This window comes from Rhodamnia argentea, chromosome 11, assembly GCF_020921035.1.
Source record: "Rhodamnia argentea isolate NSW1041297 chromosome 11, ASM2092103v1, whole genome shotgun sequence".
Taxonomy (NCBI): Eukaryota; Viridiplantae; Streptophyta; class Magnoliopsida; order Myrtales; family Myrtaceae; genus Rhodamnia; species Rhodamnia argentea.
The window spans coordinates 12,829,797-12,843,028 of NC_063160.1; the positions used below are offsets into that span (position 1 = coordinate 12,829,797).

At 40.7% G+C, this 13,232-nt stretch overlaps 2 protein-coding genes and 1 long non-coding RNA gene across 6 annotated transcripts; 2 read left to right on the plus strand and 1 right to left on the minus strand.

Annotated features, from left to right (window-relative positions):
- Nucleotides 1–641: 641 nt before the first annotated feature.
- LOC115736366 lies at nt 642–1,455 on the plus strand. Its single transcript, XM_030668050.2, has one exon. It carries the CDS (start codon nt 710–712, stop codon nt 1,208–1,210), a length of 501 nt encoding a protein of 166 aa, XP_030523910.2. The 5' UTR covers nt 642–709; the 3' UTR covers nt 1,211–1,455.
- Nucleotides 657–7,095, minus strand: LOC115736367. The gene is made up of 3 exons (XR_004014898.2): nt 6,975–7,095; nt 3,746–3,751; nt 657–682 (listed from the first exon to the last, which is right to left on the minus strand). It is a non-coding gene; the product is annotated as an uncharacterized LOC115736367 (long non-coding RNA).
- Nucleotides 6,924–11,130, plus strand: LOC115736365 (F-box protein At5g49610-like). 4 transcript variants are annotated; one of them, XM_030668049.2, is made up of 5 exons: nt 6,924–7,092; nt 8,370–8,511; nt 8,815–8,892; nt 9,606–10,724; nt 10,791–11,130. In XM_030668049.2, the coding sequence occupies exons 2-5, from the start codon at nt 8,389–8,391 to the stop codon at nt 10,803–10,805; spliced, it is 1,335 nt and encodes a 444-aa protein (XP_030523909.1). In that variant the 5' UTR covers nt 6,924–7,092; nt 8,370–8,388; the 3' UTR covers nt 10,806–11,130. The 4 variants fall into 4 exon arrangements, with proteins under 4 accessions (XP_030523909.1, XP_030523908.1, XP_048128362.1 ...); XM_030668048.2 differs by having other exon boundaries at nt 6,925–7,095; nt 8,360–8,511; XM_048272405.1 differs by lacking the exon at nt 6,924–7,092 and adding an exon at nt 7,175–7,915 and having other exon boundaries at nt 8,361–8,511.
- Nucleotides 11,131–13,232: the final 2,102 nt, after the last annotated feature.

Genomic DNA, 13,232 nt, shown 5'->3' on the forward strand with positions numbered 1-13,232 from the left:
TCCGATCGTCTCCATTATTTTATATCGCGTCAGCAATTAGTCCACTCGGTATTGATGTGTGCCGACACGAAGCCTTGGGATTGATCGAAACAGCCGACACGAACGAAAATGAATTTAATTTAAGCACTTAATCAGAAAACTTTCGAAGACGTCATTAAACAATACGCAAAAGCTCGGGATGAGTCTAAGAACTTAAGGGGATGCATCCTAGAAGAAAGTGGCCATCATGTGCATCTTAAATCGCTCTAAATTCATCCAATAATTATGGTGGTTTTAGGAGGATTAGAGAGATTTTGTATGAAATTTTTTTTGCTTTTTCTTTCTGACTCATACCCTTGTTTTATATTTTATTGACAAACACATGAAAGGAAATTTTTTAAGTCGTGATACATTCATTTCGTATCTTTTTCCTCACTAACATTCAAACCACGTCGTAACTCCTACCCTTCAAAATCTTTTTTTATCATGACCAAAACGAAAAATCATTTTTCTTCTTTTTCTGTAATAATTATTAACATGGGATTAAAGATACCATTGCACGTGATGCCACGTGCTTTACAAGCGTGATGACATTGTGCAGATAGATGGATAAGGCCCTCGCCGTCTTTAGAGCAGTAATCTCTCTCAAGTTTCCAACACGCGTGTACACGCGCGCGTTCTCTCTCTCTCTCTCTCTCTCTCTCTCCCCGACCATTGATACCCCAAAACCATGTTGCTCCTATCTCCGACGCCGGCCCAACCCATTCCACCATCACAACGCCGCCGTTTCGGCTCCGCCGCTGCCACAAAGACCCGCATTCCTACTCCATTCAGGGCGCTCTCCATGGCCAAGGATACCAGCGATCCGGACTCGGACGTGGGCCTCGCCGGCAAGGCCGCCATCGCCGGGGGCCTGGTCTCGACCCCGGTAATCGCTTGGTCCCTCTACACCCTCAAGACTACAGGATGCGGCCTCCCGCCGGGCCCGGGCGGCTCCATCGGCGCGCTGGAGGGCGTGAGCTACCTGGCGGTGTTGGGAATCGTGGGCTGGTCGGCCTTCACCAAGTCCAAGACCGGGTCGGGCCTGCCCAGCGGGCCCTTCGGCCTTCTGGGCGCCGTGGAAGGGCTGTCGTACTTGACGCTGCTTGGGATCGCCGTCGTCTTCGCGCTGCAGTTCTTCGAGAAGGGGTACATCCCCGGGCCGTTGCCGGCGGATCAGTGCTTCGGATGAGGCTGACCTCGCTGTCTCTCTCTCTCTCTCTAAGAGCGTAGATGGTGTGGACATGAGCCATTTTCGACGTTATCGTGTCTTTGTGGTGGGGATTGGCCCTTGGACGAAGCCTTGCATCCCCAGTTCCACTGCTTTTGTTGGTGACTATTGTTCTATTTCTTAATTGGCAACCCGCATTTTACATTGTTTACTAAGGATCGTGTCAACGAATGCCGTCAAATGATAACCGGTAATTTGTGGGGGAATTCGAACCGATTGGGCGAATTCAAAATCATCGACAAAGCATACACTTAAATAATAGGCAGATTGGGCGGGTGCACCTAGCGGCCTAGCTTATAGTGATGTCTATTTTTCCAATAGGTTTACTCTAATAAGTACAACATTGGGAAGAGTTGCCTCGCTTCCTTGGCACATTTATCAAGGATCGTGTCAATGAAAACCTAATGATAGAGGTAAGCGATTCCCGATCCGATCCGATTCTCCGCAAGAATTGGGAACCGGACAGGTGGTCCCGATTCCCATATCCCTGGAATTGGGAATCAGATCGACCAATCTGGTCCGCTTCCCAAGCGGTCCAATTTAAGTCCACTAACCACTGCATGGCTATTAGCCTCTGTTTCTCGCTATCCCACGTCCTTTTTTCCTCGTCTTCACCATCAATCCTCCCACATGTAAACTCGTTACTCTGTATATGCTTTCTTGGGCATCCTTTTTCCCTTTGGATTATGCTTCCGTGGCGTGAATTAGCGCCATCACAAGGCCTCCAACGACCTCGTACGCGTGAGAGGCAAAGGCTGAGGCAGTTGAGCTACTAGGGTTCTCCGCTGGGACTTGAGAGAGACATGAGAGCGAGAGAGGTAGGGAAAAAAAAGGCTGCAAAAGAAAGAAGCAATCCTAAAATTACTTTTAGGGTTACTTTAAAAAAATAATAAAAGAAAGGATGATCGATTCAATCCGGTCTTGTCTTATGACCCTAAAACCGAGAATCGGACCGTCCGATCTGTTGTAATAAATGTGAAAAGCAAACACGTAACACAAGGATTTACGTGGTTCGATTAAGGTGATCTACGTCCACTAGCGAGGCAAAACAAGATTCCACTATAATCAAAGAGAGTACATATTATAAAAGTCGGTCTTATCGACCGAACAAAAGCACATGGCTCACAAGTCTCTCATATAAGAAAAATCCTCAATATAAACGAAAAAACCCTAACCGCAATATAAATAGAGCCCCAAAAAGCTTCGAGTTGGGCCTATCGGCCCAACTCTCCACGTCACGAACTAAATCTCAATTTTTTTCTCCACTTTTGAGCCGCACAAAAAAATATGTCGGGTCGGATGATAAATCGGACTGAGTACATAAAATTCAAGACATATTTAACACGATCACCGATTCCAATTTTGAGAATCGAAAATCGGACCATCACACTCTAGACCCAAGAGTCGGACCATCGATCCGGTCCGATCGGTCCGACTTGCTCGCCCGTACCCGACAGCACTTATTAACATACGTAGTAAAAGGATGTTTTGATTTTTCAACTAATTCTGTGTGCATCTCTCACATGGAATTAGGTATTATAGTTGTAACCATACAACATTCTTCACAGCACCATTGCACTAAATTACGGTGATAAGGCTTGATGGCCTTGGATCAACTGAAAAGGCCAAGCCCTTAATGATGCCCAAAAGCACTCATCCCAGTCCGCTCATGGTCGAATCATCAAGTTAGTATAAGTACATATGATTAGACGAGAGGGCGAGCCGATATCAAGAAGGCGACCGCAAGATAACTAATAGTTTGTGATGGGGGTGTTCGACTCAATTGGGCCAATCCAAAATCATCGTCCAAGCACACACTCGTGCGATAGGCCGATCGGGCAGGCCGACTAGCTTATAGTAATGTCTATTTTTCCGGATCGACTTGCTTCAATAGGTACGGCATTAGGAAGAGTCGCCTCCCTTCTATGGCACATTTACTCTAGAAGGTCAATCGTTTGGACCCTACCAAAATCCATTGTTTACGATTGAGCACGGTAATCGGGCTTGATAGGCTTGGACGAACGAAGATGGTCAAGCCCATTATAAGGCCTGGAAAGCCATACCTCATCCAAGTCTGCTCGTTGTCCGATTATCAACGGAATCGCGTTTGGACAGTGGATACCATACATGACAATTCGTGGGGGACCTGAATTGATCGGACCATTGTAAAACCATTGCCCGACCACACTCGCTTGATGGGCAAGTCCGGCGGGGTGGCCCAACTAACGATATCGGTGGCAAAATGGGTCTAGAACCCGTATTTTAAGTGAGTCAAAAAGTGATTTACCTAATAACTTAATGAGTCCGAAATGGGTCATAAATATCTGACAAAAAAAATGGGTCATAAATAGGTTAACTAACAAACTTAAGTGAATCATAAACACGTAATTTTTATCATTGTAAATTTTTTTGGTTTTTTATGTTTTTCTTCGTTCTTTTTCTTTCTTTATTTTCCTTTTTTTTTTGTACGAAATCCCGTGAGGGGCGCCCGCCCACCCTTGCCTGTCTTAGAAGAAAAAAGGGAAATAAAATTAAAAATAAAGTAATTCAATTTTTTTATTATAAAAAATTATTTATAGTATTTAAGGGATAATTTTTTTCAAAAATTTATAAGAAATAAGTTTTTCTATATTAAGTTAAATATGGAAGTGTTTAAACACCGTTGCCCAACCACACTCGCTTGATGGGCAGGTCGGGCGGGTGGCCCAACCGATGATACCAGTGGCAAAATGGGTCTAGAACCCATATTTTTACCCGTATACAACGGTGCATGCCATAGATGGGTGGTCTTAAGTTTAAAAAACAAACTTAAGTGGGTCAAAATGCGGTTTATCTAACAATTTAACGAATCTTAAACGGGTCGTAAATATTTGACAAAAGAAAAAATGGGTTATAAATAGGTTAACTATCAAGCTTAGGTGGATCATAAATAGCTAATTTTTTATTATTGTAAAATTTTCTGGTTTTTTTATATTTTTCTTTGCTCTTTTTCTTTCTTTATTTTCCCTTTTTCGTACGAAATCCAGCGAGGGGCGCCGGCCCACCCTTGCCGATCTTAGAAGAAAAAAGGAAAATAAATTTAAAAATAAAATAATTCAATTTGTTATTATGAAAAATTGTTTATAGTATTTCAATGATGATTTTTTTCTCAAAATTTTATAAGAAATAATTTTTTTTATATTTAGTTAAATATAGAAGTGTTTAAGCAATGTGTGTCAAATCGGTCATGTGTCATTATATTTGTATTGCATGACAATAGTCAAAACATATTAAATGAGTCAATTTGAGTTAAATTACTTTTTATCAATGTATTGAGGGCACTCTCAATAACTATGAGATTAGGGAGAGTTACCGCTTATCTAAGGGTGCATTCATGCCAGAATTGTCAATTATTTGCACCATGACCCGATTCAAACTTCGTACCCCCTAAATCCGATTGCAGCTGCCCGACCACGCAATCTTTATTTGGCATCAATGTCGGGAATCCATATCGGCGAAGTCGCGTGGAGATTGCGCAGAAACTGCTCAAGAACAAGCGACTTGGTCAAAAAGGACGCTACGAGGAAAATTAGGGAGCCAAAGGCACGTGGCCGCAGGAGATTGACTCGAGGGAAACGATCGAGATCGGCGTATCCACCGTCATGATGATCTAATCACGGCAAAAGCGGTTCATTAATCAACCCAATGATTTGATTTGCGGGGAAGAAAAATTGATGGAAATTGCCCTTTTTTGGTTGGTCAGAAAATGATGAAGTTTGCTTTACGCGGCGCTTATCCTTCGTGGAATTTTATAATCCGGGTCAAATGAAAAAAAAAAATAAAAATAAAAAACTCTTTTTTGTCAACGGTCTAAGCGTGACCTGTTCAATGAAAATATTCTAGTTTTCAGAGCTCTAGGGTAGAAACGACGTCGCAGTGTTAATACAGTATAATAAAGACGGGAAAAAGAGAGATCTTTTTTGAGATTTTTTTTAATATTTTACTATAATCATGAAGTAACTTGACTTATATATTTCGTTCGATTTCCATATAACTAAAATCAGGAAATATTTACTAGGTTGCATTTAAAGTAAGAAATGCTTTGAAATTTTTTTTAAATTTTCTATTCACTAAGTAAGCCATTTTAGAGAATAGATTATTTAGCTTCAAATTAATCTTCTTCTTAATTGTAATTGATGCAATTTTTCTAACTTTGGGAAATCTTATAGTGGGAATACTCTCCCTTTTTTTTTTCTCTAGTTTTAAAAACCTAAACTGGCGAAAGATAAAATCTTGCGGACAATAGATTAAATTGTATCGATGAATAACGTATTTGCAAACACTTTCTCTCTCTCACACACTTTTTACGAACCAAACTCGGCAAAAGATGGATCTCTCAGATGACAATTCAATGGGCTAGTAGTACTTGTAGGTCGAATGTAAACCACATCACAATCTTTTCTCTTCTCGTATATCCTTAATTACTTCATTTTAGAAATATTGAATCCGTAGACAAATACGTAAATGCAAATTTAATAAGGTGATATTTACACACTTCAAATTGTAAAAATTCTATCTTTCAGTAAAAAAAATGTTGTTGTTTTTTTACTTTCAGATTTGAATTCAGCTTCAAATCAATTATAATGGATACTTTCGTAGTTATTTCCAAATGGAACATTGTCGTTGATTGCTTGCGTGCACCCTAAGTTTATATCTCAATGCAAAATATGATAAAATTGCTTTAAATTTTTAAGAGGGAGGTAAAGTCAAAAGTGAGTGAAAACGGCCATGACTAGGCAATTTTCATGGACGATTTAACAGTGAAAAAAATAATTTGAGAAAATAATTATGGGAGGGATCTTTATTTTTGAAAAATTACTTATCTAGAGAAATCTATTTTGAAAGGAAAAAAAAAATTCTGTGCGAATAGGTAAGATCATTGTGCGGTCCATTATACATGGATCGCTCAATCAATCGAATCATTATCTTCCAAAATGTGATATGATATTACATTTGGCGATTATCGATTCCATCTATCAAGACCCCTTTACATCCCAAGGACTTCAAACCCATATCTTCTAAGTCTAATCTAATCCGAAGAAGTTCGATTATTCTCATATGTGCGATATTTGCAACTAACCTCATAAACTTTTCACGGCGATCGTCCATAAGGAAAAGAAGGAAGACCAGATCGAGCGACAAATTTCTCGATGCGCCGAAGAAAATGCAATATAATATGATGAGAGATACACCTCGCGGAAAAAAAGAAGGCAGCGAAACATACATCGTATCAATTGACAACCGACGCCGAAAAAAAAAAAAAGGTCGAGAATCATGTTAGTTTCGCGCATTAGGGGAAATATAAATGGATGGTATTAATATATACTAAAGTTTCGAAAATATAAGAAATTCTTTGAGGCCTACCGGGCCAATTACATAAATACATCTTTTCCACTTTATATGTGGATCATACGCAAATTATGAAATAAATGCACGTGCGAAGATTTTTTGGGTTTTCTTCTTTTAACTCTTTCCACACCTTCAATAAGTATGTATGTATGTATGTATGTATGTATTCATTCATTCTTAAAAAATGGAAACAACCCACCAACACAAGCATTTCATGCACGAAGACTCGGGTCTTTTCCTACGCAGCTTGGTTTGCACGTTACCTGGGAAGTCTCGGTTGACTTATACCATCGGCTTCATCGCTAAGAAACATTCTCTCCCCTCCTCCTCCTCTCACTCACTCCCTCGCTTGTAGTCTGCTTCTCCACTCGGTTTCTGGGTTGACTCGGGGTCGTCCCTGAACTCTCGCCTCCGCCACAACCACAACAGAACCTGATCGTGATCTCCGCTCGTCTCGCGAGTTGAGGTATTCGAAAATCTCTCTCCCGTCTCTGTTCTTCCCTTTGCGGTTTTTTCCGTCGTTCTTAGTTTGTTTCTGATCGTTTTCGAGCGGTTTCTTCTTCTTCTTCTTCTTTTTTGTCTGGGTTTTCGTTGATCGGTGGTTCTCGCTCGAATTTCAAGTTCATTTCTTTGTGCGAGATGATGGATTGACTCTAATGGGGCATCGAATCAATTTGTTCATAATCGGAAAAAAAAAGCCTTTTTGATTCTGACTGGTGGTGGGTGCGAGGTAAGTTATCCGCTCGGAGTGGCCATGTATGTGTCTCTGTGTCCTGTGAGATGACTGGTAATCTGATGGAAAAGGCAAGCATATATAACTTCCAAACCGCAATTTGCTTATGTGTTGCGAATCATGGCTCATGGCTCTGATGTGATCTCCCTTCCATTTGCAGTGAATTTTTCTCCTCTGCTTTGTTTCCCTACCGCTCTTCGTACATCCCCTTTTGATCATCCCCTCTATTGCTTTCCCGACTGACTAAAGGAACATCTTTTAAATCAACTGGCTAAGTACTCTGCTTTCACTTGCATTAGTCCGAATCGAGTAAGAGGAGATTACTGCAGAGAAAAGGGCACTGTCCAGACTCTAAAGGTAGGGAGGCTTCGACCCAGTCCCAATAGTTTTTGACGATCACGAGCCAACAATCCCAGGGTTTCTCCTCGTTTTCGAGTGGCTTTTCTGGGTTTTTGTTGGTTGACGGTTCTTTCTCGAATTTCAAGTTCGTTTCTTCGGGCGAGATTCGATGGATCGACCCTAATGCGGGTATTACGTCATGAGATGAGGGATGATTTCCTTGGGAGTAGTGACTAGGGTTTACTGGGAAGGTTGATCAAGATGTCGTTAACATATATGGTTAGCGAAATTTGTCAGTTTTGAATTGTGGAGGAATTGCTTAGGTTTGGTTGAGTTTTTTTTTTTTTTTTTTTTTTGGGTCGGAGGTTTGGGTCGAGTTAAGAATGCCTGAAAAAAAGAGATTTTTGCTATGTGGGTTGAGTGGAAGTCGAGCTTGAAAATTATTTGGAGTTTAACGCAGAATACCCCTGACTAATCAGCCTTTTCAATATGTGTAAAGTCCTTTAATTTGTCTTGCATTCACCTTCTCAAGGCAGTTAAGTTGGAAGTTTCATGTAGACATCTCCTTTTTTGGCGGTTATTTTTCCTTCTTCGAATTGTTTGGTGGTGAAATAATTACTGTTGAAATGGGAAATGTTATTGACATGCAGCTTTTCATAAAGCTTCAAACAAGTAGGCAATGACGGACTCAGAATCGGATAGCATGATGGAGGACGTTAACTTCTTGAGCGACATTTCTGACGAGAGTGGTGAATGGGTCATGGTCGAACAAGAAATGGAGTCCTTGGACCTGAATGGCGAGGTATGTTCCGATAATTGTACAATCCTATACTTTTGTTATGCCTAATACATATTATATCTATTGACTAGATACAGAGAGATGTCATTTTCTCGTAGGCATGATTCCCTGGTACTTGACAATGTAGCCCGATCTTCACTTCTTTTCGCTCTCTTGTATGAATGCAAAGTAATTGATTGGATACTATTTTGAATCATTCCATGGTACTTGACAATGTAGCCCAATCGTCACTTCTTTTAAATTATTCGCTTTCTTGTATGAATGCAAAGTAATTGATTTGGATACTCTTTACTGCTGTTGATACAGAGGAGTGATTGCGAATGCTCCTCTCCTGAGAGTGATTCCATCAAAAAAGAAATGCAGTCCTTGCATCTCAATGATGTGGTATGTTTCAACTGTAAGTAAATTTCTTAGCTGTAATTTGCGGAGGTATTTTAACTATAACTTCTGTTGATTGGTTCTTATACAGAGACAGATGTAGTACTGTTCAAAATATTTTTATTCTCTGTAAGTTAATCTCTATGGGATTTTGAAATGACTTGCTCGTTCACCCTATGTTAACTATGAAGCATATTTGTCTTTGAGATTCATTCACCGTATTTGAAATCAAGTGATTTCACTCTATTTGATTTTGAAATAACTTGCTCTCTTGAAATCATCCACTGTACGTTGACTACGAAGCATATCTGTCTTTGAGATTCATTTGCTGTCTTGTATGAATGCATAAGAAATTAATTTGGTTTCTCTTACTACTATGATCAAAAGGTCATATGTTAGTCTACCCTTACTATCTGAAGTCATAACCAATGAGGGAAAAGGAGACGGCTTTGGAGTAAAGTATGCTAGCTTCTGTTCCTGTTGTAGCTGAATCACATTTTGGTGGATTAATTCAATAACATGAGGGGTGGGTTAGTCTTGGCTTTCATGCGGTTTTGTGTGAGGACAAAACTAATGCACTACATCACTAATTTAAATGCAACACTAAGCGCTTCCTTTTGAAGCTTTATGGTAAGGAGAGAGAGTTTGAGCGTCTGAACAACTTTTATCATTGAATCTCCTAGCTGTGCCTTTTCCCTAACTTTTCCTTTGGCTTGCAGCTAGAAATCGTTCATCAAAAGCCTAATCCTGTTGGAGAATTCACTAGAAGGATAATGCAGACCAGGGGAACTTGCATTGAAGAGGTCGTTAGGGAGCATGTTCTCCCTTTGCTTCCTGCCAAATCGCTGTGCAGATTCAAAGCTGTTTGTCGAGGATGGAATCAATGGATTTCAAGTCCGTTTTTAGCCCACAAGCAAGCAATGCTGTTCCAACGCATCTCTGGCTTCTTTTGCCAGAAACCTGGTTATGGTTGCCACTTCATTCCTCTGGACCCAAAAACACATGGCATGCGAGATCCATATCTTACATTCATGCCCGGACCCGTCAATATCCGCTCCATTTGCAATGGCTTGCTTTGTGTCCAAGGAGTTGATGACACCTATTATATTTGCAACCCTGTAACGAAGTATTGGAAAATGCTTCCAAATCCGAGTTTCTATCATGGGCCTGGAACAGTGATTTCCCTAGCCTTCGAGCCCTCGATGTTCAACTTCACCGAAAATTTTGAGCTAGTTTGTGCAGTTCCAGTTACTGATGCGGGATGTATAGTTTTTGAGATTTTCTCATCAAGGTCAAGGACTTGGAGGGCCTCAGACGACATCTGCTTTGAGCTGGCAAATGCAACATTCATCGGTGATGCATGCTATCGTGATGGATCTGCTTATTGGGTGGTTGACTGTGGGGTAATACTCGTCTTCAATTTGAAAATTGACCATTACAGTATCATACAATTACCTGATGGAAGCTGTCCTAATGGTATTGTGACCGAGATGCATGGGGAGTTGTGTTATGTGGCGGTCCTCAGAGAAGGCGCTGATCTTGCTATACACATCTACGGTGGAATGGATATGAACTCGAGACATAGGATCTGCATCCCATGGGCGTGTCCAGGAAACGTTCTGAGGCAAGTTCGCCTTATGGGTTGTGTTGACGGGGATGTCCTCCTGGTGAGTATAGGAGACGCCGTGATATCACATTGTGTCTCCACAGGAGAAACTCGGATGTTGGGTGTGGACCGGATGCGCGGAGAATGCACCATGATGAGGTATCTGCCCTACGTGAACAGCCTGGTAGATGTGAATGAGCTCCCCGAGCTCTGTGACAATCTGGAGAGCATGGAATTCTAGGGACACGTCCTTTTTTCGCGTTTCTCTTCCCTAACAGTGTCACAGGCCGAGGCTCGAGAATTCAGACCGTGACATGAGCTGGTACTGGTTTCTGGTGCTTTCCAACCTGTTTGAATTTTCTGTAGAGTTTGGTTTCGGGGATTCCACTTGGGATTGTGTGAAGATTTTGAATTCCGTCCATTGGTCTGCCGATAACTTTAGAGTCCTCTGGTACGTGTTTCAGGGAATAATTGTAATGGTTGATACCATATTTCCGTGTAACTTGTTAGGTCGTCTTTCGGAGTAATACATCGGTTGGCTTTATGAACACGGGTTTATTGATAGGGTTCTTATAACTAAAGATGGGGCATCCTGTCACTAGATAATTTCGGCTGATGGGCAAATTGTTTACTTTGAATGCATATATGTTACTTGTAGGATAAATGTGCAATGGTTCAGATTATTCCAGAATGGCTAAAGGTCTCGAGTTATATCGTCTTTCCATTGCTTATCAGAGAAGATCTGGCAATTTGGGGTAGTTCATAAGAAACCAGAAACGTCCATATACAGCCCCGTGGAGGTGGGGAGTTCGATTCCCCAACTTTTGTTGGGGGTACAGGAAGCGTGTGTGTGAAAGTAGAGTTGTGCAATCTACACATAATGTATATAGTGTGGCTTGTATAATAGGATATGTTAGGATATCATCGGACAGAAAAAAAAAAGTTCCATCTTTCTATCCTTTCATTTTTTTCTTTGACAGTTCATTTTGTTCTTCCAATGGACTTAATTGAAGAGATTGGCAGAATCACCATTTTGATTGATTCTGATAAAAAGGAAATAAGGTAGGCTTTACCCATCCAAAGAGAAAGAGGAATCGCTAATCATAAGAAAAAGGAAAATTTTTTAGTAAGGGCTTGAAGTGTTTTCATATTCTCAAATAAGGGCTTTTGGCCGGCCGGTGAGCATGTGACTATTCATGCCAGTCGAAGAAGGGTATTTTAGTAAAAAAAAATATGAGTATTTTTAATTTCTTTTCTTTTCTTTATCCCTCTTCTCTTCCTCAACCATCGCCGGCGTCAGGTGAGGATCTCCCTCGCTTGGGCTAGCGAGGGCGACCCTCACTAGATCCGAGGAGGGCAAGTAAAGGAAGGAAATGCTTTTTGACCGATGAGGTCCGACATTTATTTGAATAACTATAGTCAGCTTGGCCCGCGCTTCTCCATCCCATTCAACCACATCACGATCACCTATTTCGGGACTACCCGTCGTCGAAACACACTCTAGACTACGATTTCAGATTGCCTTCAAATCATTAGAAAAAAGATACATCGCGGAAAAGGAAACTTGTTTCTTGGCCCGCGCTTTGCCACCCGATTCAACCCGATCACAGACTGCCGGTTTCGTGACTTCCCGTCGTCGAAATGAACAAACACCCTACACTCATCGATTTCATCTTTGCCTTATGTTTCACGGGATTCACTTCAAGTGGCAAGCGATCCACTTTGAACTGATGAGCGGAGAGCGTACTTGTCGGAGCAACAATTCAAGGGCTGTATCATCTTTAGGTGGCGTTGAGAAATGTCGGCAATAGGGCTGGTGGTCGATGCCGCGGCGGTGGTCGAGGGTGGTGGAGGATTGGCTTGAGGCCTTAAGCGGGTTCGCATGACGATGGTTTGACCGTATGTTTTTTATTTATTTATTTATTTTGTGTGTGTGTTCGGAACACCACGGTGTTTACCAGGGCTTTTTCTCCATGTAATGGTAGTCTAGACAAGTTTAGACGTGCTAAAATGCGATCATAAAATACTGATTAAAAAATCAAATGAAGACGATGTTCAATGCATTATTTAAGTTTTATTGTGTGTTATCAATGCTTTGGGGAAATCAAAACATATACATGTAAAGGCTCCGTTCGTTTAACGAAAAATAGCTTCCTAAAAGTTGTTTTCCAGAATTTTCGATGTTCGTTTTACAGAAAATAAACTAATTGAGGCAAACATTTCAATCGTGGAAAAGGTATCTCCAAAAGTGAGGAAAATGATTTCCTCTTTATGAGGAGAGAAAAACGTTTTTCCCCATATTTCTTTTCTCAGCTCCTTCACAATTTTTTAATTATTTTTTTTATTTGCTTTTCCTATCTCTATTGTTTTTTTTTTTAAATTTCTCCTTATCTTTTTCTTCTTTTTTTTCCCTTCTTCTTCGGAAGTTTGCAAGCGAGAGAGGCTCGGCCTCAAGACAGGCCGACGAGCTTGAGCCTCACCGAAGACCGGCTCAAGAAGAAGGGAAAAGGAAAAAAAAAAAAGAAAGAAAAATACAAGAGAAAAATTTAAACAAAATAAAAATTTCAAATTTTCTAATGAAAATAAAAATAATTAAAAGGAGTAGGCGAAAGAAAATCAAATCCGATTTTCCAAACTGAATAATGGAAAATTTTTTCTAGTTCATTTTCAAGTTTCAACTTAACACCGAAAAAACTGTCATTTTCCTCAAAAATGGCTTCTCAGAAAACATTCTCTAGAA

Bases quoted from the DNA above. Each gene is read 5' to 3' on its own strand.
- LOC115736366 (XM_030668050.2), top strand. From the start codon at position 710: ATGTTGCTCCTATCTCCGACGCCGGCCCAACCCATTCCACCATCACAA.
- LOC115736365 (XM_030668049.2), top strand. From the start codon at position 8,389: ATGACGGACTCAGAATCGGATAGCATGATGGAGGACGTTAACTTCTTG. The intron at 8,512-8,814 runs GTATGTTCCGAT...CTGTTGATACAG, and splicing joins CCTTGGACCTGAATGGCGAG to AGGAGTGATTGCGAATGCTC. The intron at 8,893-9,605 runs GTATGTTTCAAC...TTTGGCTTGCAG, and splicing joins CCTTGCATCTCAATGATGTG to CTAGAAATCGTTCATCAAAA.